This window comes from Canis lupus, chromosome 37 (genome assembly GCF_011100685.1).
Source record: "Canis lupus familiaris isolate Mischka breed German Shepherd chromosome 37, alternate assembly UU_Cfam_GSD_1.0, whole genome shotgun sequence".
Classification (NCBI taxonomy): domain Eukaryota; kingdom Metazoa; phylum Chordata; class Mammalia; order Carnivora; family Canidae; genus Canis; species Canis lupus.
In genome coordinates, this window is record NC_049258.1 from 857,117 (window position 1) to 884,824 (window position 27,708).

General features: G+C 46.6%; 1 protein-coding gene across 4 annotated transcripts; it reads left to right on the top strand.

The window, feature by feature from the left end:
• Nucleotides 1-19: 19 nt before the first annotated feature.
• INPP1 (inositol polyphosphate-1-phosphatase) lies at nt 20-25,934 on the top strand. Of its 4 annotated transcripts, none has more exons than XM_038585151.1 (6): nt 20-110; nt 12,890-13,153; nt 15,481-15,541; nt 17,734-17,934; nt 19,919-20,093; nt 21,542-25,934. In XM_038585151.1, exons 2-6 carry the CDS (start codon nt 12,950-12,952, stop codon nt 22,101-22,103), a joined length of 1,203 nt encoding a protein of 400 aa, XP_038441079.1. In that variant the 5' UTR covers nt 20-110; nt 12,890-12,949; the 3' UTR covers nt 22,104-25,934. The 4 variants fall into 4 exon arrangements, with proteins under 4 accessions (XP_038441079.1, XP_038441081.1, XP_038441080.1 ...); XM_038585153.1 differs by lacking the exon at nt 20-110 and adding an exon at nt 3,803-3,837; XM_038585152.1 differs by lacking the exon at nt 20-110 and having other exon boundaries at nt 10,461-13,153.
• The last annotated feature ends 1,774 nt before the right edge of the window (nt 25,935-27,708 follow it).

Genomic DNA, 27,708 nt, shown 5'->3' on the forward strand with positions numbered 1-27,708 from the left:
TGGCTCCCCTCCCCGCGGCCTCCCCTCTCCCCCTCCCCGCCTCCCCCCTCCCCTCGGCTCGGGGCCCCCGGGCTGTGCAGGCGGCAGGTGCGCCGCGGCCCGCGGAGCAGGTGAGTGAGGGCGGGGAGCTCGAGGCCCGGGGACGGACCCGACGGGAGCGGAGGGGGAGGGTCGGCGGGAGGCTCGGCCCGGGAGACGCTGCGGGACCTGCGGGCGGGCGGGGTGGCTCTCCGGGGCGGCGGGCACCCCTGCGGCCCGGGCGGGGCGGGGGGGGGGGCTTCCTGCGAGCCCTGAGGTTGAGGCCCGACAGGTGGGTCAGGATCCGCCCGCCACGCCTCCTGATGAAAATAAGCCACTCAACTACTACCACTAATGCGTTAGCCCAGTGACCTCATTCTTGACCTTAAAAATAGAGAACATAAAGAAAAAAATAAAGGCAATGGCAGAGTTCGTTTTTCAGTACATTTGTCTGGATTCTAATGTAGAGGCTACTTTACTTTTAAGCTTTTGTGGATTTTTATGCTACCCTTGAAGTTAGATCTTGGTCACAAAGAGGATTTTATGTAAGTTAACACTTTTTGCACAGAATAAGCTACCAGTTCTTTTCATGCTTTTGGACCACAGCACCGTGTGGTTGGGAATTGCAGCCTGGCCTTGCTGTTGGATGTGCAACATCTCATTATAGACTTAAATGGTAACTATGCTTGTGGTAGTCCTGTAAAAAATAATGTCTTCTTGGACAGAGAAGAACCGTGAAGCAAAAGTTATAACGCTATTCATTATACATGTATTTCTCCTTTTATTGCTGTCTCTGATAACAATTAGGAAATGTCTTGTTCTATTTCATCTTATAGATAAATTGTGTAAAAGATAATTATGTTACATAAAATGATTAATAAAAACAAGTTATCTTCTTCACTTATTAAAGGTAAGGACGGTATATATGAGCTTTTCTGGATGGGTGTCCTTCACAAATGTCCTGGTTAAAATATTTTAAATCTTGTCCTGAAGCTAAGAAAACTCTGTAGATTAGACGTTTTTGTTGGGTTTAGAGTTTAGAAATCAAAGCAGAGTTGACAGTGTTTTGTTTCCCATCTCTTATGATTAGTGTAGTGTTTACCAAATTTGCCTAATTTAAAAAATTACCTCAGGCAGTGAGTACATTGGGGAGCGAGTGACAAAAGTGGTTTTAAAAGATTCTGGGTTGCAAAAAAAAAAAAAAATTAAAAAAAAAAAAAGATTCTGGGTTGCAACTTGGGACTTCCTGAATCAGAATCTCTAAAGTGAATCTCTAAAGTGATCTCTCCTGATGATACGTCAAATAGGTCAAAATGATAAAATTAAAAAATAAAAAAAAAGGCAAGGTTGGGAAACACCTGGTGGGAAACAACTTGCTGGAATGAATAGCTGACATAATCTCTCTCATCCCTGTACATAAAATGTTCTTAAATGGAAGCTATGGTTTTACTAATATGATGATGTCATCCATTTAAGAAATCTAAAACTTTTATATCCTTTTGTAGTCACGCCTCCTGGTGATTGACCTAACAAACATTTTTGCATGTTCAGTCTCTTTTTATGTGGAATGCAATGTTAATTCAAGTCCTCTAGTGTTATAGGAACATTTCATTAATGGGCTTTTAATGCCGATTCCTGTGACTCGTAAACCATAGCAAAATACTGGGCTATATCTTTCATGTAACAGATTTATTTTCTACCCCTTTTGTGTTCCTAACTAGAGAAAACAAGCGTATAAATTTTAATAATTTATTTATAGCTTTTATTAAAATGACCTAACCCCATCCAAAAAAGAAAAAAAAAAGTTGGGCATAAAATTTGGTCAATTATATATAAAATGAACTAACAAAATAGAGCATTGAACATCTATAAAAGAATTTAAGATGAATTACTATGATGGGAACTATGAGAGTTTCCTTTTCTTCTCTCTCCATTCCTTTTCTCTATTTCTCTTGTTTTTTTGAGGGGTGGAGAGGGTTGTTTGCTGGCTTGTTTTTATTTTAAATCATCTAAATATTTAAAACCTCCTAACTTAATTATCCAAGTTTAAATTAATGTGAATATTTGCTAACCTTACCAATAGATCCTTAAACTTGTCCTTTTCTTTACAGAATGATGATGGTAGGTTTCTTGCAATGCTAATGAGAGTTCTAGTTAATAGCAAAGGAGTTAAATTTAAATGACCAAAAGAAACTGGTCTTTTAATATTGCTTAAGGAGGACTTAATTTAGTTACAGGGATGTCATAATTTTTCATTATCAGTTGCTTTTTAAATAGGATCTGATCTTCCAAATTCTAGAAAACTTCTCAGGTTTTTTTTTTTTTTTTTTTTTTTTCTTCTCCTGGGAATTTGCAAGAATTACATACAATCACATATAATCCCAGTTTGATCTGGGAATAAGACAGGTCTGTTTTAAAAATATGGCTGATGGTAAGCATCATTAATAGCAAAGGATGGGGGAGGTAGAAATAAAGAATCAGGTCAAGAAGATAACCAGCTTAGACAGTAGCAGGATTAGCAAGAATGCAAGAGAATTTAGTATATTTACATATTGTTCTTTTTTTTTTTTTTACATATTGTTCTAATGAACCATTTATGTCTTTATTAATTTGAGCTTTTCAGGTAAAAGGACTATATTCTTTCATATATATATATATATATATAATTTATTTATTTATTCATGAGAGACACACAGAGAGAGGCAGAGACAGGAAGAGAGAGAAGCAGGCTTCCTGCGGGAAGTCCTATTAAGGAATCGATCACAGGACCCCAAGATCACGACCTGAGCCGAAGCCAGGCTCCCAAAAGAACTGTATTTTATTTGTGTTCCTTTAAAGGCAAATGTTACATTCAATATTGGGTATTGATTTATTCAACATTAGTAAATATCTGTTAAAAATCAATTTTTGCCTCTACAAAGTTAAAGTAGAATGACTGATATGCTACTAAATCCAGTCAGCAAAAAAATGATACATAACATGATCTATGATGTTTGCTTTCCTACTATAACGTTCAGAGAATATATTTTGGTCATGTTATTTATTATTACAGAATAAAAGCCATCTTCTAAAAAGGTCTGTAAAGAACTCTTTTGAATTGTCTAACAGTTATAACCTGAAGATTTGCATAATGAATAATCTCTTACAAATTAATTTTGGTGGAAGAAAATCTTTTTAAACATGTTTATCAGCAGCTCCGGTGACTTAGTGGTTTAGCGCCACCTTCAGCCCGGGGCGTGATACTGGAGACCTGGGATGGAGTCCCACGTCGGGCTCCCCGCATGGAGCCTGCTTCTCCCTCTGCCTGTGTCTCTGCCTCTGTTTGTGTGTGTGTGTGTGTGTGTGTGTGTGTGTGTGTGTGTTTCTCATGAATAAATAAATTCTTTGTAAAAAAAAAATTAAAAAAAAGATTTAAACATGTTTATCTCCAATGGAATGAAAATCAATTAACTAACAGAACTCCCCATGTGCGTCATTAGGAGATAGAAAAAAAAAAGTGTATCCTGTTCTCAAGGAATTTATAGCCCATTAGAGAATAATGGTGCTCCATGGGCTGGCTTGGATGAGGGCTTAGGTCCTCCTCATAATGTTCATTAACACCTCCATCCACACCCTGACCACTATATATGAACATATAATCTAAGTATTAAAAACCAATGTGATTCCTGGAAAAAAATCAACTTTTTAAAAATTATTTATTCATGATAGTCATAGAGGAGAGAGAGGCAGAGACACAGGAGGAGGGAGAAGCAGGCTCCATGCCGGGAGCTCGACACAGGACTTGATCCCAGGACTCCAGGATCGTGCCCTGGGCCAAAGGTAGGCGCCAATCCGCTGATCCACCCAGGGATCCCCCAAAAAATCAACTTTAAGACAAATAGCCTAGTGCCCTTTAAACCTAATTTTCATGCCCCTCCCCCAGGCTCATTTTTTCCAGTCAATCAACAAGTATTTATTATGTCCTCGTTAGGTAGATGATAAATATCAACAGGTTTTAAATGTGCATTTTTCAAATCTATAATTTCAATTTTTATTCTCTAAAAATTGTAGTAAATATATATATAAACAAAATTTGCATATATATATAAATATATATATATAAACAAAATTTACTATTATAACCATTTTCAAGTGTATAATTCACTGGCGTAAAGTACATTCCCACTGCTATGGAACCATCACCACTATCATTTCCAGAACCCTCTCCCTATCCCAAATTGGTAGTCTAGACCCATTAAACAATAACTCCCTATTCTCTCCCTCCAGCCTCAGTAAGCACCATTCTACTTTCTGTCTCTACAAATTTGACCTTTTTGGGTACCTCACATAAGTGGAATCATATAATACTTGTTCTTTTGAGTCGGCTTAGTTCACTTAGCATAATGTTTCCAAAGTTCATCCATGTCGTAGAATGTACCAGAATTTCATTCCTTTTTAAGGCTGGATAGTATTCGGCAGCTTCTTTTATTTGGAAAACAGATACAAAAAAAAAAAAACCAAACACACACACACACAAAAAAAAACAGGGAAGTTTTTTTTTTTTTGTTTTTTGTTTTTTGTTTTTTTTTTTTTTTTTTGGGAAGTTTTGAACTGGAACAGACCATAGACATCATCTCCTTCAAGCTCTGTGTCCCTCCAAGGGAAACAAGACCCGGACAGCTTAAGTCATGAGGCCAAGGTCTCACACCTGGTTGGTTCAAGGCAAAGCCTAGCCTAGGAACTAACTCTCCTGCGGCCTAAACCGAAGCCCTACTACCCACCCACAAAGCCCGCACAGACAGAAAAAGGCAAATGTTAAGTGAGCTGGTGTGAAAGTAAGTGCTGCAGGTGTTCAGAAAGACAGAGATGATTGCAAAATGTTACCTGTGAAGGAAAACATCAAAAGGGACTTGAAGATTAGTAAGACTAGATTCTGATGAACAATTATCACAACTATAATCTGCTACAGGAAGTCTTTCTACAAGCCATACGTCTTGTGTCTTTTCTTTCTGCCTTGAATTATACATTACATTCGTATTCTTTAAAAAAAAAATTGTATTCTTTCCTATAGCTAAGACGGTTATACTGAATCTGCTTCTGTTTTTCATCTTCTATGGAATTTGTGACACCACGGTTGTTCTAAACACATCCTTGAGCGCATAAAAGTTGAAACATATGAAAACTATCCTCAGCAGCCATCCCCACCCTCTCCCCTCGCGCTCGGGCCCAGGCCCGGGGGAGGCCGCCCAGCCCCAGCACCCCGGCTCCCGGTCTGGGCGGGCAGGAGGCCCGGGGGCACCCGCTGGGGCCGTCTCTGGGCGAGCCCAGCTGTGCTCTGCGCGTCCCAAACTGAAGCAACGCGCATCGGGGCCCAGCAGCCGAGGCATACCTCGCGCGGATCAGAACCCGGGCGGGGCTGTTCACGTAGGTAGTTTTCATATGTTTCAACTACATGTTGCCCCCACGGAGGGCACGCCCGTGCCTGTCTCTCTCTCTGTCTCTGTGTGTGTGTCTCTCTCTCTCTGTCTCTGTGTGTCTCCCTGTCTCTGTCTCTCTGTGTCTCTCCACACACACACTTTTAAAACTGCTCCTCGTTGAACTAGAAACAGAGCAGCACGCAGGTCCCAGGCGCACCGCTCCAGGGGTCTACAGAGGCCCTGCGGCGGCTGCACCCAGACCCAGGGCTACGGCCCCTCCTCTCCTGCAGGCCGGGCCTCCGCTGTGACTTCCGACATCCCAAGTCAGCATCGCCTGTTCTCAGACTTCAAGTAAATCGCCCACTACATGGGTCTGTGGCTGACGTCTTTCCCTCAACACCCTGTTTCTGTGACATGTGGCCACGTTGTCGCCTACAGCGATTCATCCATTCTCACTGCTGCATAGTAGGGTCTTTTTTTTTTTTTTTTTAAGATTTATCTATTTATTCATGAGAGACACACACACACACACACACAGAGAGAGAGAGAGAGAGAGAGAGGGAGAGAGAGGCAGGGACCCAGGCCTAGGGAGAAGCAGGCTCCATGAGGGAGCCCAACGCGGGCCTGGATCCCGGGACCCCGGGTCACGCCCTGGGTGGAAGGAGACGCTCAGCCGCTGAGCCCCCGGGGGTCCCCATCCTGCACCTCTTAATGGATTCTGAGAAATGTTTGACAATCAAATACCTGAAAGGTGAACAAGGCTCATCCACTGGAAAGATAGTTTAGTTCCCAGGGAGTTAAAAGGCAGTATTTAAACAGCCACCAGTGCTTCTGACATAGTCCCCCGCCTAGGTGACCAGGTGGGCAGGTGAAGGAGCCAGGTGGCACCCGTGAGGCTACTGTTAGCAGGTTGCACGTTAGCCCTGGCTGGTGCTCCAGCTGGGCCGGTTGAGCCCCCAGCAGAGTCCGTATGGGCCCAGGCCTGTCCCTGCACTCCTGCTGGGCGGCCACCTGTCCTCAGGCCAGTGCCATGGAGGGGGAGCGAAGTGACGACTGCTCTGTGACGGCGGTGTGTGCCACGTGAGGCTGCGGCCGGCCCCTGGCTGGCCCACTAGAGACCCTCGGGCATCGGCGCCCCCTTGAGAGGCCACTGGCCGCCTCCCCCTAGGACACCCAGGCGACCCATGAAGCCTGGCTTCCTTCCCCGTGGCCAGGACCGTCGGGCTCGGCCGCCACACGGCAGCTCCAAATTGTCCATCGTCAGAGGATGAAAACCTGGGTTCAGGATGTGGGTGGGGGTGGAGGGAGGCCTCGAACGGCGCAAAGCTTCAGACGCCGTGGATCCCCGCAGGAGGAAGCGATGTCGACGGGAATGCTTTGACCTTCTTGCTCGTTCAGGCGGGCAGTCCTGTCCGTTGAGGGCCCTCGTTGTGTGGCCGCTGCGGCCGCGACCCCGAAGCAGGCCGGCTCGTGGCACCGCCAGGCTCGGCACAGAGCGGCCGCGCCCGGCCTGGGATCCCCACGGACCCCGAGGCGCCCCAACCCGGCCAGGCCCAGGCAGTCAGACCGGCCTGCAAAGGAAGCTTGTTGTGGGTCACCCCGGGACTGCGAGTAGCTCCCAGCCTTCGGGGTTCGTGGCCTAGCGGCCTTGCAGACGAGGTCTCGGTGGCCCCCGGGTCGCCAGCCTCCTAAGTTCTCAAACAAGGACGCGTGCCTGTGGTTTCCATGAAGCCGCGCGTAAAAGCCACCACTGTCCTGGGCTCCCGGCGTGCAGAGCTCTGTGCTGGTTCTTTTCCCGAAATCTCTCATTTGATCGTCACTAGCTCCTGGCAACTTGCGTATTATATTCCTGTTACAGAGGAGGGAGGCTCAGAAGGGGTAAGTAAATCACCTGGCGCCACACAGCTGTCCATGACGAGGAGGCCACGTGTGTCCCCAAGGCCTGGGTCTTTCCTATTATACTACGCATCACGTCCGAAATATGTGCATATTATTCAAATGTGATTTTTAAAACACTGGTGGTTTGCTGAAATTATCGGAATGTTTAGGGATTAAATGGAGTTTGGTCTGTGTAGAGACGTTTGGGCTTCCAGGAACAGTCTTAAGAGCATTTTTTTTTTTTCCCACTTCGATTTATTCACCATTTCTCCAACTGGAGATGAAAAACACCACGAAAATCTAAAGAGACTATTTCTGATGTTGCGATGCACGTCTGTTAATGCACCTTTGGTTTGAGATGGTGACGAATGTAACCTCTTTAAAACCGTTCTGATGAAATATGCCTTGAAATGTGCTGTCCCCGAGTAAGGCTGATGAGCGCTAATCCCAGGTTCACTGCATCATTAATGACTTGGCTATTTTTTTTTTAAAGATTTATTTATTTATTTATTTATGATAGACACAGAGAGAGAGAGAGAGAGAGAGAGAGAGGCAGAGACACAGGCAGAGGGAGAAGCAGGCTCCATGCCAGGAGCCCGATGCAGGACTTGATCCTGAGACTCCAGGATCGTGCCCTGGGTCGAAGGCAGGTGCTAAACTGCTGAGCCACCCGGGGATCCCCAACGACTTGGCTATTAAAGTGAATGGCCAAAAACAAAAACAATAAATAAATAAATAAATAAATAAATAAATAAATAAATAAATAAATAAACTGAATGGCCCCTAATAGGGAGATTGACCCACGGAACTAAATTTATTGGCCATATGAATGGGGAAGAGACTGCTACTCCATTTTTACTGTTTGGCCAGAAAACAAAAGACAAAGGAATAGACTTTGTTGATATCTGCTAAGATTACCAAGGTCTTTCTTTCAGGAGGGGTGTTGGGGGTAAGCTCCAGTCCCCCCACATCTATGTATTAAGGCCCTAACCCCCAGTGCCCCGTACTGTGATTGTATTTGGAGACTGGGCCTTCAAGGAGGTGATTAGGGTTAACAAGGCCATATAGATGAGCCCTAATCCAGTCTGACTGGTGTCTTCATAAAAAGAGGGAGAGACACCAGGGATGCTCTGCACAGAGGAGAAGCTGGGTGAGGACTCGGCAAGGAGGTGGCATCTGCGTGTCAAGGGGAGAGGCTTCAGGAGAAACCACGCCTGCGGACGCCTCACTCTTGGAACTTCAGAACTGTGAGAAAAATAAACTGCTGCTGTTGAACCCCCCAGGCGGTGGTATTTTGTCTCAGCAGCCGCAGCAAAGTAATCCAAGAGGAGTTAGATGCGAGGCCTGAGCTAGGCCCTTACCCGATGCCAAAGCCGCCAGTTAAGAAGGACTAAGAAGGATGTGATGGGTGGGATTTTACTCTCCAGCAAAGATGATTTACATGGAGGACCAGCTGGGAAAAAGGACTTTCTAGGAGTAGAAAGGAAGTCAAATGCCAGATGGTGATTTTATTTTATTTTATTTTATATTTTATTTTATTTTATTATTTTATTTTATTTTCAGGTGGTGATTTTAATAGTCAAACTAGTGACTACTATCAGCTAGGTGTGTTTCTCTACTTTTTTTGCCCTATAACGCACCAATTTTTTTTTTTTTTTTTTTTTTTTTTTTAATATTTTAGGGCAGCCCAGGTGGCTCAGCGGTTTAGTGCTGCCTTCGGCCCAGGACCTGATCTTGGAGACCCGGGATCAAGTCCCACATCGGGCTCCCTGCATGGAGCCTGTTTCTCCCTCTGCCTATGTCTCTGCCTCTCTCTCTCTCTCTCATGAATAAATAAAATAAAATCTTTTAAAAATATATTTTATTTATTTATTCATAGAGACACAGGAAGAGAGAGAGGCAGAAACACAGGCAGAGGGAGAAACAGGCTCCACACTGGGAGCCTGACATGGGACTCGATCCCCGGTCCTCAGGATCACACCCCGGGCTGCAGGCGGCACTAAACCACTGCACTACTGGGGCTGCCCTATAACGCACCTTTTAATAATATGCTTGTGATGATTTACCCAATAATTACTCCTCCCCTGAGTTAGCAGCTAAGATTTTATGAAAGAATTTTATTGGCTAGAGTGCTGGCTTACAGTGAGGGCTTCTTCTGTTTTCTGGGGACTTGAATCTTGTCCCGGCCGCTTCCGAGCTGTGTGATTTGGGGCTGCTTAACCTCCCATGCCTCCGTTTCTTCATCTGGAAGGTAGAGATCGTAGTACCTTCCTCATAAAGTTGTGCGAAAGTTAAACGAATAATACACATAAAGTGCTTAGAAGGATCCCTGGCATACGGCAAGCACCGAGTACAGGTCAGCTATTGTCTTAACTTGGGCCTGTCTCTTCACGTGGACGACTGTCAGAACCAGGGCACCTACACGGTGCCCCAAGGTATCCGCCACCACGGGCCAGCTCCTGCGGACCGGCCACGCACGGTGCCAAAGAAGAATCGGGGCCTGGAGAACGGTAGCTGTTCCACCGCAGTGCTTAGCGCCATCTGGGAGGCTGACAGGACAGACCCCGGGCCCCGCCCCGCAGAGTCTGACTCAGCCAAGGTGGGATGCAGCCCAGGAGTCTTTATGTGATCCAGGTGGCTCCCGGGTCAACTATGAAGAAATACTAATCAAAAAGAATTTCTTCTATATTCAAAGCTATTAAATTTATGGTAAATGTCCTAACTTCCTAATCACAAGTCTATATAATACGTTTCACTTAAAGTATTTGAAATGGGGCAGCCCCAGTGGCCCAGCGGTTTAACGCCGCCTGCAGCCCAGGGTGTGATCCTAGAGACCCGGGATCGAGTCCCACATTGGGCTCCCTGCATGGGGCCTGCTTCTCCCTCTGCCTGTGTCTCTGCCTCTCTCTCTCTGTCTCTCATGAATAAATAAGTAAAATCTTAAAAAAAAATAAAGTATTTGAAATGTTTCAGTAAAACTAACTTAGGTCAAAAAATGAATATGTAAATTTGCTTTTTAAAAAATCACGTAAGTGTGGGGCACCCGGGTGGCTCAGTCAGTTAAGCATCCGAGTCTTGATTTTTGGCTCAGGTCATGATCTCAGGAATGAGATTGAGCCCCATGTTGGGCTCCGTGGTCCGCGTAGAGTCTGCTTGAGTCTCTCTCTCTCTCTCTTTCTAAAATAAATCTTTTTTAAAAAATCATCTGAAAGATAATTTTTACAAGTGTTAGAGTTATTGACAAATCTGAAGAAACTTGCCATTGAACATAGACCTCAGGTTCTCCACAGGCAAGTTGAGTACTTTGAGTTGAGTTGTTCCGGGTGCGGATGACTTGACCTGCGCACCCCTCAGGGTTGTGGTCTTCATGAACTGAGGGGAGCACAGATGGAGGGAGGCATGTGAAAGCAGCTTCTGGAGAAGCCGTGAGAATGGGGGTTCCACTTGTACGGAGGAAATGGTCCATTCGGCCAGTAGCAGCCTACTTGCGCAGGTCAATCAGAACGTTTTGCATGTAGATCATGAGAGCTGTGAGAGATTTGTTTTTTTTGGTTTTTTTTTTTTAGGGAGCTAGGACCCTGAAGAAAGGCAAATAGTGCTGGGCTCTCCAGGATGGCTGGAGAGAGCTGAACCTGGGCATTCAGCCTGGAGCCTGACGAAATATGCTAGTGTTTCCCGGGGTCAGAATAGTGATTAAGGTCGGACTCCAGGATAACTTTGGAACTGAAAAGCCTGATTATTGGGTTATGATGAATTCCTAAAATCTGTACACCTGTTACGCTCAGGACTGAAGTTTGTAGCTGATACTTCTTTCCTACTGGTCAAGTAGCTGTGCCCAGGTTGTGGGAGAATATGGTCCGTATTGAGGAAATACAGGTCAAGCTCAAAGGGGAGAGATCGAGACCTCTGGGGCAGCGACGCAGAAACCCCTCGGCACTAAGCTGGCGAGCGTCCTGTGTGAGGGAAGGGCTGGTGCTGTTTCCTGGGGTTTGCAGTCTGCGTGAGTAGCTCGCCTCAGTGTTCCGAGGGCATCGCAGGCAAAGTTTCCTGGTCCTGCAACAGGGCAGTGGTGTGGTATTTCTTTAAAACAAAACAAAACTGCTTTTTAACAAAGTTGAGGAAAATAGAGAATACTGTTATTCTTTATCCAGAAAGCTCTCAAACTAGACCCTTTAAAATCTTCATGCTAAAAAAAAAAAAAAATCTTCATGCTGCTTTTCAGGATACTATTGGTTCACTGATTATTTTCTCTTCCCTTATAATAGAATCACTTAGAACATTTACTAAGAAATCAAATTTGTCTAAGTTACTGAATTTATACTCCTGGGGCATGTGTACCCCAACATGTTTATGTGTACATTTTATGTATATTATCTATAATTTATACCATATACGTGTCATTATTTCTTTTAGGTATTGTAAATATTAATCCTTATTTTGCAGAAATATTTTAACCCAACCCAACTCTTTCTGTTTGTTTTTTGTTTGTTTGTTTTTTGTTTTTTTTGAAGACAAATTAAGGCAAAATGGAATTACTGGTTAAAGGTAGTGACATCTCTAGGGATCTCGATACATTTTTCTCAAACGCCTTCTGGAATCCCACTTGTCTGCGTGCCTAAGAGCAGAGTATCCGTACCTGTCTCACCATACTTGCAAGAATGAATGCTAACTTACAGCAGCTTGATCTACCTAATAGTAAAGGAAGATGTCTCATTTTTATTCACTTTCCTTTTACTGGTGTTGAAGGCGGATATGGTTTGTCATGGTGTTTGACCCATAAGCTTAAGAAAATAGCTTTTTGGGGGAGCAAACCTAAGACAAAGCAACTATGACCATTCCCAGTTAACCCTGTAGCACTGATAGCTTTGTTGCATTGGTCCTCAGTCTTGTAGAGTCTGTTAAAGAACTTTTGTTTTCTTTTTTTAAGAAGGTGAGTGTTGATTATGGTCATAGAGAGCCCGAGCGTGTGTGTAGGACTGACTCAGGGCCCTGCCGCTTAGTCTTGTGTAAGCCTGAAGAAGTCACCTCCTCCCTCCAGGCTTCAGGTCCCTTGACCATAAGACGAGGCTGACAGCCCTCCCGGTAATTCTCACGATGACACCACGTACCAGGCTTGGAGAGGCTTCGGGGGAAAGGTAGCTACAGTACTTGTGAAAGCTGCCCCCAAACTGATAGGATAAATCCTCCTCCACTGCTCTCCTGTTCCCCAATATGGTGAAAGAAAGCGCTACTTCCAGGGCCACTGAGCCTGAGCCACCACTCCAAGGTCACGACAAGACTTAGGCTTTCCTTCCAACCCTGTGGTTTCCTATCTGCCTGCCTGTCGCTCTAGGGATTAATAATGTAGATGTTCAAAGCCCTTCTTTCACTGAGCATTCAATTTTTTGCATAACGGATTTTTGAGACTCAAAGTATTTTTTGGAAGCATTTAAAAAATAAGTTTCAGATTTTAGATGCCATGTGGTCTTCCACGCCGGGATGTGCGTGGGCCACACCAGCCTGGCTGACCCCGCCGACCCCAGCGGGTGATGTAGTAGGCCGCACGTCCCTACGTCGGCCCTGAACTGCTTTCTCTCCCACGTTCCTGGGCTTCCCAGCTGCCGGCCCAGGCCGGGCCCCATTCCGCCAGCGGCTGAGCTGCAGAGCCAGGTTCCGAAATGTCAGCCGTCCTGCGGGAGCTGCTCCGCGTCTCGGAGAAGGCTGCCAACATCGCCCGGGCCTGCAGGCAGCAGGAGGCCCTCTTCCAGCTCCTGATAGAAGAAAAGAAAGACGGAGAAAAGAACAAGAAGTTTGCCGTTGATTTTAAGACGCTGGCTGATGTCCTCGTACAGGAAGTCATAAAACAGAACATGGAGAACAAGGTAGGGAAGGTCACAGCCAACGTAATCACAAAATCCTCACCCTGTGGTTTTTCCCAATACATAGCCTGTCTTTTTCTTGTCCTTCCCTACCTCAGAACACTAGCACCCAGGACTCTAATATAAACAACTTGGGATTTCCCCTCCTGTTTTGACTATAAAATGACTAAAATGTTCATTGCAGAAAAAAACTAAAAAATAGAAAAGCATATAAGGCAAAAAAGAAATCACAGTTCTGACAGCTAAAGAGAAACATTTGGATAGGGAGCTTTTTATTTATTAATGAATTTCTTTTTAATAAATAATACACATTCTCTGGAAAATAAGCAAAAATAAGAATCCTTAATCCTACCATTAGAGAGAACCACAGCTATGGTTTACTAAATATTGTCAGAACATTTTCCTTCGATGTGTATTTGTGTGCCTGGGACATAGAATTTATCTCAGTAGCAATGAGAACATACTATTTTATTGACTTCTTTTTTTTTTTTTTTGATTTGTCATATCCTGTCCTGCCTTTTGATATAATCTTTTATCAAATGGTTATCTAATCAGTTACGGGCTTGTACAAGCCTGAAGCCTGAAAATCCCCTTTTATTCTCATAGAAAATCATTGCTTATAACTAACAATGATCATGATTCTAACTATCTGAAGCTGCCTGGGAAAAGAAACTATTCATAAGTAGTAATAATAAATAATAACACTAGCAGACACTTATAAGTCCTTACTGTGTGTCAGGGACTTCTAACGGCTCTAAATATATTAATTTATTTAACTATCGTAGTAATTTTATGAGATAAGAACTATTATTCCAACGGATCAGAAAAAAGAAGCACAGACAGGTTAAGTAATTTGCCCAAGGTTACACAGCAAGTGAGTGGCAGGGCTGGCTTTTGAGCACTGGCTGACTGGCTCTAGAGTTGCATTCTTTGCAATACTATGTTTGCTTTTGCATGATAATCTAATAATCAAACATTTTTTTAAGATTTGGGAGGATAGAACTTTATGACAGCACTACAAAATATTAGAATAGTTTCTACTGAAATTCTCAAAATATTTTGAATCATTTAAAGTATATTCTTGACCATAGGCAGGAAGAGAGAGTAAATGACCCCTTGAAATCTCTACAAACTCTACTTTTTCATGCCCTGTAATATCTGGCTCCAATAAATTCTTTTCTTTTCTTTTTTTTTTTTTCTGATCAAGTAGTTGGGTACAAGGGATGGTTGAGCAATTATATGGATTAGAAACATATCAACATTAACTTTCATTAGCTAATATTTGCCCCAGAGCATTGTAACAGGCACTTGTTCATTCATAAAATATATGACAGGACTTATGAACAAAGGAATGACATTCACTTTTTGCTAGATGCCTTTGTTTCATGACCCTTACATCCTGTAACCTCAGAAACAGGTCTTTAGGCAGTTGGGAGACCAAGCTGCAGCCGTGCATGAGTGGGCTCATTGGCAGCCCCTGTCGACCTGCGCTGTTCTTTAAAAGAGGAAAAACAAAACAAGATGTGGTGGGCACTATTAAAATTATTGGCCATCTGCAAATGACTGAATTCAAATATTTGAAGCATTTCCTTGCTTTTGCAGCCTGAGAACATCACGCAGATCATAATTCAGCACATAGTTTGAGAAAAATTCTCTTTACTACAGAGAGGATCAGAAGCAAAATGTATCTTGAATGCTTCCTGGTCCTACAGAGAGAGAAAAGATTCTTACTTAGCTCCATGGGTTGTTTTTTTTGTTTGTTTTTTTTTCATTCTATGATGATGTATTAATGATCCGTCAAGAAAATAGTTCCTTTTTTTTTTTTCTCTCCTTGCCTGAAGTCCAAGGATACCTCCAACAGGTGCAGCAAATGCCTGAAGATGAAAGCAAACTCTCATGTTATCCTCTAGTCTTAATTAGTAATGGTCTTGGGTACTTGGGCAGCACTGTTAACTCCATAAGCTAGCACGGTGCTGTTGATGAGCAACGGGTAAAATATCTTCTTTGCAAATATTCTAGTTCTATGGCCCTTAAATGGAAGGACGAAGTTTCTAAAGTACTGCAGACTCCTACCATGATTTGGACTTCCTGGGGGGGCAGAGGAGCAGGAAAATATTAGAAAGTGAAGTACTGAGTCAAGCTGACTTCACTTTTTATACTTGGATTGATTTCTGGAGTGATGAATTTCAGATCTAGTTGTGCTATGTAATTTGAAGTACAAAATGAAAATATGTTAAGAATTAAACATGTACGTGGGATTGGGGGGGTTCTGTTTTTGTTTTGTCTTTGTTTTGTTTTTTGATTTCTTTGTCATACTCTGAATCATTCAGTTTCCAGGTTTGGGAAAAAAAATTTTGGGAGAAGAATCAAATGAGTTTACTAACGAATTGGGTAAGTATATGAATTTTACTGTATTTTTATGACTTAATCATCATATGGTATTCTAATTTTCAACAACATCATGGAATAAATGAGGGTTTGGGAGCCTTTCATGTAAATAACATATTTGAATGTTAAGCTTCATTCAGTACCTGAGAATATCACGCCATTTAAGTTGGAGAATTAACTTGGAATTATTAGTATCTTGGAATTATTAGTATCTTGGAATTATTTAGCAAGTCTATGCGTATTATTTTAGATATAAATCTAGAGCATTTAAAATAATATTTGATGACCTTTGGGGAAGTTGCATGGCCCTTTGAGAATCTAGCAGAAGTTACAGATGTTCTCAGAAAGATGCACATTACACAGTGGTATGGACAATTTTAGGTCCAAGTTTTAAACCCATTCTTGAGCCTCCTGGGAAGCCCAGAGGCCTTGCCTGAGAATCTAGAGCAGCCCTATCTATCTATGAAATACTGTGTGCTCTTGAGCAAAGAAAACTTGTTCACCTCATCAGTTCTCTGGTCTTAGAATCTCTGTAAAAGGAGTTGGATTAAATAAAAGTTTCCTTTTAGTACCAAATTTTAAGTCTTCTTTAATTAGTTTCCTGCAGGCCAGAAGCTCCATTGATGTACCTCCATGTTCCCTGATGGTAGAGAGAAAAAAAAAATAAAAATCTCTGATCCTTTACAGAGACACAAATTATTTTTAGTTTGGGTGTTTTGTTTGTTTAATGGTAGAAGATTAAAATAGTGAACTTTATCATTGATCATGTGGCCAATAGTCAAACATCCAGAGGCACAGTTACAAAGGAAAAACTAAGTTCTGGATTAACGCTGGAAGAGTGTCACCTGCATGGGCTACGTACTAAGATGGGGTCGGTTCTGGGACGCTCAGAGAAATCGCCTGTAAACTTCGTAAGGTTAAAAACCACCTAATAAGTGATTAACTAATAAGCAATCCTGTGCCTGAAATCCTGTGTTTGGCTACGTCAAAAACAGTTACTTTAACATTTCATTTACCTGGAGCTTTAGGGGCCACAAGAGCTGCCACTTACCTTTCCTGAGACCTGAGGAGGAGGAGGAGCTTAGCGGGCCTGGGCCAGAGAAATGTGGAGCCTGGGATGGGGAGGTGAGCGCAGGCAGGAGCAGAAGTAGTTGGTGGGAATTCACTGGAGAATTGTAAGCACAGGAGTAACGAGCCGGGTTTGCTCCTCGATGATCCCAGGACACCTCCCGAGCCCAGCGCAGGAGCTGGGGTAAGGGCCGTGTGGGGTGTCGTTGGGCCCCAACTCCATGGTCTAGTTTGAGTGTCGCTTCACTAAGTACAGCGGTGTGGGTCTTGCTGACCCAGAGTCATCCCCGTTCGGGGTCCTACTGTGCTTCCCAGGCCGTACGGGACACACGCAGCGCCCAGGCCTCCGAAACTCGGCTGTGGGTGGGATCCTGCGTCCCAAGTGTCCGACCCGTGGGTGCTGCGGTCCCGCAGTGGCCTGGGGCCTGGGGGCACCTGTCGCGTCACCTGCGGCCTGGAACGCCCTGTCTTGTCCTGCCGGCCCTTGGGTCACTGTCCGTCGGCCTCTGTCCTCCCGTGGGCCGCGTGTCCAGGGCTGCAGGGGAGCGTGTGCCGGGGCACCGTGGCCGCGTCCGGAGCAGGGGCTCTGCTCGCATCTGCTCCCGGCCGCCTCCCCGAGGGGAGCCTTCGCCCGAGTGTCCTGTCACCACAGTTTGCCCCGTGGGAGCGTTCTGGCTGCTGCTGGCCTACCTCCTGGGCACAAGCGTCCTCACCTTCCGTGTGCTGCTCACAGCTCTGTGATCCTCCGTCCAAACGGTAACAGGCTGACCGAGTTATATTAAAAGGCAAAAGGCAAAAATAAATACTATCAAGGACTCAGGGTCCAGGGGCCCCCAAGCCCCCGTAAGCTGTGCACAAAATTGTGCACGTGTGCCCATGTGGACGGTTTTCGGGAAGATGTTTCTTTGATACTTGGAATCCATCCCTCACGTCACAGGAGGTAGATGAGTGACTCCTGGGCCACTGTGGCCTCGTGAAGCCACCCGGTGCTTAGCAACCACAGTATGGACGTGCTGCCCTCCCCTAATCTAAGGGGTGGCTCTTGCTCCTCCTCACCCTTCTGCTGCTGTTTCCTCCCCTGAAACTCTTGAGATGTAATAATGGCTTTTAGTTTGTCTTTATTCTAGGGGAAAAGATTATCTTGAGGCTGTGTCCGACGGAGGAAGAGACAGTAGAGCTTCTTAGCAAGGTCCTTAATGGGAACAAGCTGGCGTCTGAAGCACTAGCCAAGGTCGTTCATCAGGATGTCACCCTTACGGACCCAACTCTTGATTCGGTAGAGATCAACATTCCTCAGGACATTTTGGGAATCTGGGTGGATCCCATTGGTAAGTACAGGGGAGTGTTTGCTTTGATTTGTTCTTTTTAGAAATCCCTCTGTGGGGTGGGGAGGCTTGGGAAAATAACAGTCGAGAGTGAAGTTGAATTCTCCTAGACATCTTTAACATCTCAAGGCCCTAAGATGAGCGGTGAAGAGTGGAGGTGTATGTGTGACAGTGTGTTGTTGTGGATTTGTGTGTCAACAGCTCTATAACGTGTGCTGGTGTGCATCTGTCGGTGGGTGTGTACACACGTACATCTATATCAAACTGAATCAAGTCTTCTTTGAAAGATTGCAAGGGCCAAACTGGTAAACAGGACGGAGTCATGAAGTGATAGGAGCGCAATCAGTGTGACGAAGGGAGCACACATGCCATTTAAGGAACACTCCGCTCCAGCGGATTGTTGCCACATGGAAGCGCAGTCCAGATCTTCCAGTTTTTAAAGAGAAAATAAAATCCAGGTTTTTAAGTGATACCGCCCCGATTTTGAAGCAGTGACCACTAATTCAATTAAGAGCCAAACCTCCATCCGGGCCTATAAGGGGATCAGGACGGATCGCAACTCCCTGGCAGCTTGTGGCCTCATACAGCTTCCTACTCTCTTGTCCGCGGGGCTGTAGCGCCGCAGCCTCTGGCCCCATGTTTCTGGTCTATTCGGCGAGGTTGTCAGTGCAAGGCCCTGGCTGCCGGCTTGCGTCTCTCCTTTGCTTCATGTCCACTTGCCGCGCAGGCTGTGCCAGCCCAGGTGGGGCCGCCCCGGCAGATGCCCCTTGGCCCCCCCAGCTTCCGTCTTGCACACGAGCCGGTATGACGTCATAAAAATGCCTCTAATAACCAGGGAATTACAGGACATTCATTCAGTGGATTACATCTGCAGACTAAGCATCTTTCCCAAAATCTTTTGTAACTTGATGGCAGATTAGCATTAGTTGAGGATTCTGAGGGAGAGGGCTCTCCCATTTCTTGGCGCTATCCTAAATGGATTCTGCGAGCCAGCTCTGTGGGTCCTGTGCGCCCGCCCCCGTAACGGGGTGCCGACTTACTAGATGCTGGCCGGCAGCTGCCGCACGTATGTCTCTCAGGGGGAAACCTAGCACCTCGGCTTCTTTTTCACCGGAGCACCATCAATTTCTTCTTTTTTTGTGCCACATTTTGTGTCTCTTTCCTTCCTCGGCTCGGGAGACCAAAAAAAGAAAGGTGATTCCACCCCTGAGAGACTTCTGGAAGATTTTTCCATCCATCCGTCCATATTATACTTGTCTTCTGAGTAAGAGGAGCTCTAAAGAATCCCACCAGTTATCCTGAGTCATTAGCTTTTCAATGCTTTTGACATGTGATGGATATTTGAGTGCTTATCACATGCCAGGTGCCATGCTAGGGGCCACAGGAACTATAAACGCATCCTCTCCCTTCAAGAGTTCCCGTAGGGTTGGGGAAGATGGAACACAGGCATCTTAAAAATGGAAGTACAAGAGATCCAGTAACAATTCAATGCAAGTGACACCCAGAGGTAAAACTTGATTGCTCCTGCAGTCTGTTCAGGCCGCTAAACGAAATACCACGGACAAGGTAGCTCAGAAACAACAGAAACTTATTTTCAAGGTTCTGAAGGCTGCAAAGTCCAAGATCAAGGAGCTGGCATGGTAAGATGGAGGCTCGCTCCCGGCTTCAGAGCTGGCACCGCGTCCTCACATGGCACAAGGGACTAGGGCTGTCTCGGGATCCCCTTTTATAAGGCACCAATTGCATTAATGAGGGTTGCACCCTTATGACTTACTAATACCATCCCCCTTTTGGGGGTTAGAATTTGGGGAGGACACATGAGAACCACAGCAGCTGCCACACTAGTAAAAGACAAATTATACAGGACAGAGTGTATAGCCATACCTGTCATTATTTTATTTTTTATTTTTTTCATTATTTTATTTTGTCTTTACCTTTCAAATAATCATTGCCTGAATCCAACCAAATATGCTTCATTTTTTTTCAGATTCCACTTATCAGTATATAAAAGGTTCTACTGATATTAAATCCAACGAAGGAATCTTCCCCAGCGGGCTTCAGTGTGTCACCATTTTAATTGGTGTCTATGACCTACACACAGGGGTCCCCCTAATGGGAGTCATCAACCAACCTTTCGTATCACAAGACCTAACCACCCTCAGGTAAAAAGATGAAGATTTCTAGGCGTGTTGTGGTTTGGGGGAACTTACAACCTCAGTTTTGCTTATTGTTGAGATTATCACTTGACATCACCATGACTTGATACACTGAAGAGTTCCTACTAAAGTCTGCAGGTGTGAATTAAAATTCTATTTTCAGTCTTAGATTAAAGATAATTTTAGTGAGGGCTAGGTGCATGCTGCCAGTAACTCGTAACGGGAAGTCTATCTTGGAGACGTAGTCGTCTTACATTTGAAATACAGCGATCCCGTTCCCTGTCCCCTGTCATTCAAAACCAGAATGAAAGAACGGTGGTAACGCTGTCTTTTACTACTTTTGGAATGAGGTAGATGCTATCACTATGTGGCCAAGTCACGCATTTATGTAATTTTAGAAGAAACTCAAAACAAATATGAAAATTTTCCAATGAAAAGATGAGTAGGTTTGGCGAAGATTAGACGGTGACTGTGGGGTGCTCCCCCTCCTGCCCGGGCGTGAACCGCACACTGGGCGTGGAGGTGGCAAGGCTGCCCATCGCCTCTGCTCCGTGGCCCACACTTTGGTTGACTCCGGGGCAAGGTAGGGTCCAAGTGGAAGCCAGCAGCTATTTTCTGGTGGTTTCAGTTTCGAAATAGGCCCTATTTTTCCATGTGAATGACTACACCTTCTTGAACTTTGAGTTGCTTCAGGCAACTAAGATTTGTTCTTTAATGAACATAAACTGCACCTGTGCAATTTTGCCCTTTTTTCTCTACCCTGCCTTCTTGCAAACTGAAAGTGTATCCCCTGTTATCTTTAAAGAATTATTAAGAAATTAAGAACTGGGACTCGCTGCAGACATAATTATGGCCTAGAAATGATTGGCAGGGTAGTCACTGGGGAGCGGGGCTTCCGGAGCTGATGTGCAGATTCCACCACTGAGTGACACGCTCACGGTTGTGGTCTCTAGGGCCCGACCCCCGCCTCTGTAAGTAGAGGAATCTGCAACCTGACCTAACAGAATAGTTAAACATTGAGAAACAAGGGGCCTCTGGGTGGCCCAGTGGTTGAGCGTCTACCTTCGGCCCAGGGCATAACCCCGGGGTCCTGGGATCAGGCTCCCTGCAGGGAGAGCCTGCTTCTCCCTTTGCCCCTCTCTCCGTCTCTCATTGATAAATCTAAAAAAAAAAGAAAAAAAAAAAGTGAGCAGTAAGCGCTCCACAAATCCCGCGTCCCCGTTTCTGGGTGTTTAAGCCAAAGCGGAGCTCGGAAGAGGAAGGTGCTGAGGAAGACCCCGGTGAGGCTGCTAAGGGACCTGCAGGTGGAGGGGAGTGGTTTGTGTTCCTGTCTTGTGACCGGCGAGGTGGTGCGTGTCCTGGCAGCTGGGCCCGGGTGCAGGCGCAGGCGCAGGCCCTGGGCCCGTCGGGAGCCGTGGGGACGCGCGTGCACTCTGTCCTGCTCTGTCCCGCAGGTGGCGAGGACGCTGCTACTGGGGCCTTTCCTACCTGGGGACCAACGTTCACTCCCTGCAGCGCGCCGGGCCTGCGGGGAGCAGCGGGGAGCCCCGGGCGGCCGGAGGCGCGGGCCCCGAGGCAGGGCAGCCGCGCGGGCTCTCCGCCGTCATCAGCACCAGCGAGGCGGCCACCGTGAAGGCCGCCGTGGGCCGCGTGTGCGGGGAGCGCGTGTTCCCCGCGGCCGGCGCGGGCTACAAGGGCCTGTGCGTGGTGCAGGGCCTGGCCGACGTCTACATCTTCTCGGAGGACACCACCTTCAAGTGGGACTGCTGCGCGGCGCACGCCATCCTGCGGGCCATGGGCGGCGGCGTGGCGGACCTGCAGGGCTGCCTGCGGGCCGGGCCGGGCGCGGGCCTGGAGCCGCCGCAGCTGCGCTACCACGCGGCTAACCGGGGCGCTGCGGGCGCCGAGCGCTGGGCCAACAAGGGCGGGCTGCTGGCCTACCGCTCCAGGGAGCGGCTGGACGCCTTCCTCGGCCTGCTCATCCCCAGCCTCGCGGCCGTGGGCACCCCCACCTAACGGGCTGCGACCCCCCACCCCGGGACCTAACGGGCCGCGACGCGCCCCCCGGGACTTAACGGGCCGCAACCCCTGCACCTAATGGGCCATGAACCCCCTGGGACGTAACAGGCCACAACCCACCCCCGGGACTTAATGGGCCGCGACCCCCCTGGGACCTAATGGGCCATGACCCCCCCCCCCCGACTTAACGGGCTGCGACCCCCACACCTAACAGGCCATGACCCCCCTGGGACCTAACGGGCCATGACCCACCTCTGGGACTTAATGGGCCACAACCCCCCTGGGACCTAATGGGCCATGAACCCCCTGGGACCGAACAGGCCACAACCCACCCCCGGGACTTAATGGGCTGCGACCCCCTGGGACCTAGCGGGCCACGACCCCCTGGGACCTAACGGGCCACAACCCCCCTGCGACCTAACGGGCCACGACCCACCCCCGGGACTTAATGGGCCGCGACCCCCCTGGGACCTAATGGGCCATGACCCCCCCCCGACTTAACGGGCCGTGACCCCCCCACCTAACAGGCCATGACCCCCCTGGGACCTAACAGGCCATGACCCCCCCCAGGGACTTAATGGGCTGCGACCCCCTGGGACCTAATGGGCCATGACCCACCTCTGGGACTTAATGGGCTGCGACCCCCTGGGACCTAGCGGGCCACGACCCCCCTGGGACCTAACGGGCCACGACCCCCCTGGGACCTAACGGGCCACGACCCACCCCCGGGACCTAACGGGCCGTGACCCCCGCACCTAACGGGCCACAACCTCCACACCTAACAGGCTGCTCCCCTCCCCGCACCTAGTGGGCCACGCTCCCCACCCCACGGCGACACCCACGGGCTGCTACACACCGGCCGGCTCGGCACTCGGCACTCGGCCCGCGGCCTGCAGCCCCGGCTGCTCACCCCGAGGCCTCCACGGGGACCTTGGGCCAGCTACTCAGAGACCTCCATGAGCCATCGAGCCAACACAGCCCTGCTCAGTGATGCCCCTCCAAGGACGCGGCCCTGCTCCACGACGCCCCTCCAAGGATGCAGTCCTGCTCGGTGGCAGCCTTCCAAGGACCTGTCCCTGCTCCGTGGTGCCCCTCCAAGGGCCCAGCCCTGCACCGCGGCCTCAGGTGGCCCGTACCCCTGCCGGGGTGCCATGGCCAGTGTCCTCTGGGGCCGCGGGCCTCTCTGCCTGTGGTCTTCAGCAGCCCCGGTGAGGCCCGGGCTTTGCCGGGAGGGGTCCAAACCTCAGCCCTGGGGTCGCTCCGCCCGGCCCTCTGGGGGCAAGGGGCACTTCGGCAGCGTCTCCCAGGGGTCTGTAAGGACAGTCGAACCGACTACGCTTAAAACCACGACTGTGCTTGGTGATTGGCTGCTGGCACCCGAGCTCCATATTCTTACCACTTACGTTGTCTTAAAGGTGGATTTAAAGAAAACTGAATTCATTCTTCACACATCACGTTAAAAACAAAAGCCCAGAAATGGGTCCTGCTCTCTGATATGTGCCAGAACGGAGAGAACTAGAATACGGTTTAAGAGGGAGGCCAGGAGGCTCAGTGGTGGAGCGTCTGCCTTGGGCTCAGGGCGTGATCCCAAGGCCCTGGGTCGAGTCCCCATCGGGGTCCCCGCAGGGAGCCTGCTTCTCCCTCTGGCGGGGTCTCTGCCTCTCTCTGTTTCTGTGTCTCATGAATAAATAAATAAAATCTTTAAAAATAAAAAGAATATGGTTTAAGAAAAAGCATTTATTGTCAACATGAACATTTTCAGAGCATGTAAATTATCAATAAAATGCAGTGAAAACAGTCCTCTTCAATGTGATCCAAACAAGCAGTTTATCAATGTATGAGAGAAGAAAAGCTACGATAGGAAGTCATGTCCATTCTGGTAACATCTGCCATACACACTCCTCGCCAGCCTGCAGGAAAGCTGAGGCACTTCCTTAAGCATGTGTCTAAGGACAGGCCTGCACTTTGTCTTGCACAAACTACACCCATGGGAGAATGACCTTACTGATTTCTTTAGAAGAAAAAAACTTAAAAATACTTGCAAAGCAATCTGAGGACATATTCTGAATTTTAAACCTTTCCCTCTGTTTTTTTAACGATTGTCTCATACACTATTTTTTTTTAAGACTCACCTTTATGAGGACACCTGGCTGGCTTGGTCGGTGGGGGATGTGACTCTTGATCTTGAGGTTGTAAGTTTGAGCCCCACGCCAAGTCTAGAGATGACTTGAAAAAAAGTCTTCAAAAAAGAAAAGACTCCTCTTTAGGAACCCTTTCCAAAGCCTTTAATTCTTTGTTTTCAAAATCACATTCCATCATTTTGTGTGTAACTAATCTATTTCAATTACGATCAGAATATACAGTTTTGGAAAGGCGTCCACAAGACTTGGCAAACATACAACTGCCCTGACAGGGATGGGATAGAGGGGGTGGGGGTAGTGATAGAGGGGATGTGCCAGAGTAGCCCGTTGGCCGTGAGGGTCGGTGTCTGATGCATGAGCCAGCATGTTTTACAGGAGACGGGGGAGAGCTCAATCTGCCAGCCCTGGATGGAGGGTGGTAAAAAGCTTCCACTGCACAGCAGTGAGAGCAATCTCTGGGAAGCCAAGTTGCTTTTCCTCCACTATAGCATCGTTTCGATAGTGGGGCCAGACTGAGAGAGCTCCCAGCAGCTGGAATCTGAGGGAACCTGGCCACCTCTCTCTACAGTGAAAGCTAAGCCCTTTCAACTGGGTTTGGGGATCAGTACTGGAGATTCAGTGCTGTGTAGATGCGTCTGCCTCGAGCCAAGTATCTCAGCGAGCACAGAGTTCCATGCCAGGCTGGCCTACCAACCTCAGCCCTTCCAATGAGCCCAGCTATGTCCGTGGAGCCTTCAGTGTGCTAGGACAGCTTGCTGCAGGGGCAAGCTCATCATGCAGTTAGACTGATATACCAAGTCCTAGAGCAGAGAAGTAGGCAAAATAATGACAAGCCAGAGAGAGGTAATGTATTCTTAACCTTGGGATATAAGAAGAGTTCCATTACAGTGAGAAATTGGTAGCTTTGATGTTATTTCTCCCCCAGGATAAATATTTCTATCAATTTGTCATACTAATCTATCACAAGCAAGGTCCTACATGTGAGAAGTTGTTTTTCAAAAATAAATTCTAATAGATTATAATTTCATTATCCAGATTATTTTGAGAATCATAATCTATCGGTAATCTAGGCTTACAATTCCCAAATGATATCTGCTAGCCTCGGGTGGCTATTGAGCCTGTGAAATGTGTCTATTCTGAATGGAGATGTGTTATCCATGGAAATGAAAAAAAGGTAAAATATTCACAATTTGTAATAGACCTCTCTATAATACAATTTTTTAAAAAAGATTTTATTTATTCACAAGAGTCACAGGCAGAGGGAGAAGCAGGCTCCTTGCGAGGAGCCCGATGTGGGACTTGATCCCGGACCCTGGGGTCACAACCTGAGCTGAGGGCAGACTTTCAACTGCTGAGCCGCCCAGGTGTCCCTATAACACAATTTTTCCAATGGGACAATACTTTTAAATTTGAGAACAAAATACCTTAACTTGCAACTTAAGGAATATTATAACAAAGGGATAGTTCAGTAAGGCATTTAGGTCACTATTAAAAGCAATTAGTAAATATTTAATAATGATGGTTTTATTTTCAAGGTCCTATCTGTAAGTTACTCATTTACATTTTATTGTTTTATTTCTCACATCTATATTGTAACAACTGATTTATCCCTTCTTTCATGCAATCATATGCTACTGTATCTTCAATAACTGATTTGAATTCCATTAAAAATAACATGTCTAGGGCAGCCCTGGTGGCTCAGCGGTTTAGCGCCACCTTCAGCCCAGGGCCTGATCCTGGACACCCGGGATCGAGTCCCACGTTGGGCTCCCTGCATGGAGCCTGCTTCTCCCTCTGCCTGGGTCTCTGCCTCTCTCATGTGTCTCTGTGTCTCTCATGAATAAAAAAAAAAAAAAAAAAAAGTAAGTAAGTAAATAAATAAATAAAACATCTCTAGGGGAAAATTCTTGTCCACCACTGGGTTTCAACAGGCCAAAGTGAACCACAAATAAAACATGACATACCTTGCTACCAAAGAAAGAGTGACCATTGGTACAAGGGGAAGAACGTGGGTTTTAGAGTAAGTGAACCTGGTTCACTGCTACTTACAATGTGATCTTAGATTGGATACTAAGCCACGTAACCTCTTTGATTCCCAGTTTCTTCATCTGGTAAAATGATTTATGCCGTCTCTCAGGAATGTTCTAAGAAGCAAATGCAATAATTACGTTCATCTTTAACATGTAGATAGATGCTCAATAACACATAGCTACGAATACTTTTATTATTCACATACAATGCAGTCAACCTAACAATTATCAGGAAAGAAAAACATAAAAGTTACAAAATAAGTTGAAAGAGAGACCTCACTTTTGTTTTTTCGGAGTTTTTTTTTGTCAGCAATTCAGTTTGTTACTGGAAACAGACTAATGTGCCAGGTCACTTGGATGGAGGGTGGTACGGAGACAGCCCCCCGCCCAGCGCTAAGGGCAGTCTCTGGGGAGCTTGCTCCTCTGCCGTAGTATAATGACACAATGTCGTGTTAGCAGGTAACACATGCCGATCGCTACACTCCAAGTGCCGTGTTACACATTTACTTGTATCTTTTATTCAAGGGGATCCCTGGGTGGCGCAGCGGTTTAGCGCCTGCCTTTGGCCCAGGGCGCGATCCTGGAGACCCGGGATCGAGTTCCGCGTCGGGCTCCCTGCATGGAGCCTGCTTCTCCCTCTGCCTGGGTCTCTGCCCCTCTCTCTCTCTGTCTATCATGAATAAATAAATAAAATCTTAAAACAAAATAACGAGCAAATTTGTGTATCCCTAGATGGCATGGTGTGACACTGTCTTTTCCTAAGTAGATATTTTGCTTACAATGAAAAGTTAAATTCATTAATTATTTTTCAAGAATATTCTTGTAAAAACACTTTCTATAGATTCCTTTCACCTGTTACTCTCTACAAGCCAATTGCTGGCTCCTATCATCACCCCAACTCAGCCCAACTGCTCTTAAGGATTGGCTCCCACACCGAGTAGAGTCCTAAAGATCACTGCCATTTTTTAATTTATTTATTTGAGGGAGACAGAGACATGAGCAGCATAGGGGCAGAGGGAGACGAAGGCTCCCCACTGAGCGGGGAGTCCAACACGGGGCTCGATCCCAGGACCCTGGAGTCAGGACCAGAACGGAAGGCAGACGCTCAACCGACTGAGCCGCCCACGTGCCCCAGGTCACTGGCTTTTAATGCACTTTATATGTGGCCAGTTTTCTGCCCTGGCTTCTGACCCCTTAGTTTTAGGTTCCCTGCATGAAATTTTGAAGTGCCAGCAGATGTGTGCTCTGTACAGGGCTTCCCGCTATAATGATGAGAGTATAAATACACAGACCTGTGCACCCACATGTAAAATCTGTAAGACGGCTCTTCTGTCTGAAGACGTCGAGCCCCTGCACACCTGCAGCAGTACTTCAGGTCACTTAGTATTAGCTTTAACTGTGAGTAGCAAAATGTCGAAATAACAATGGCTT

What these genes read in the sequence shown, in the direction of transcription:
- INPP1 (XM_038585151.1), top strand. Translation starts at nt 12,950, where the DNA reads ATGTCAGCCGTCCTGCGGGAGCTGCTCCGCGTCTCGGAGAAGGCTGCC. An exon ending in AACAGAACATGGAGAACAAG is followed by an intron (nt 13,154 to 15,480) that starts GTAGGGAAGGTC and finishes TGAATCATTCAG; the next exon opens with TTTCCAGGTTTGGGAAAAAA. An exon ending in AATCTGGGTGGATCCCATTG is followed by an intron (nt 17,935 to 19,918) that starts GTAAGTACAGGG and finishes ATTTTTTTTCAG; the next exon opens with ATTCCACTTATCAGTATATA.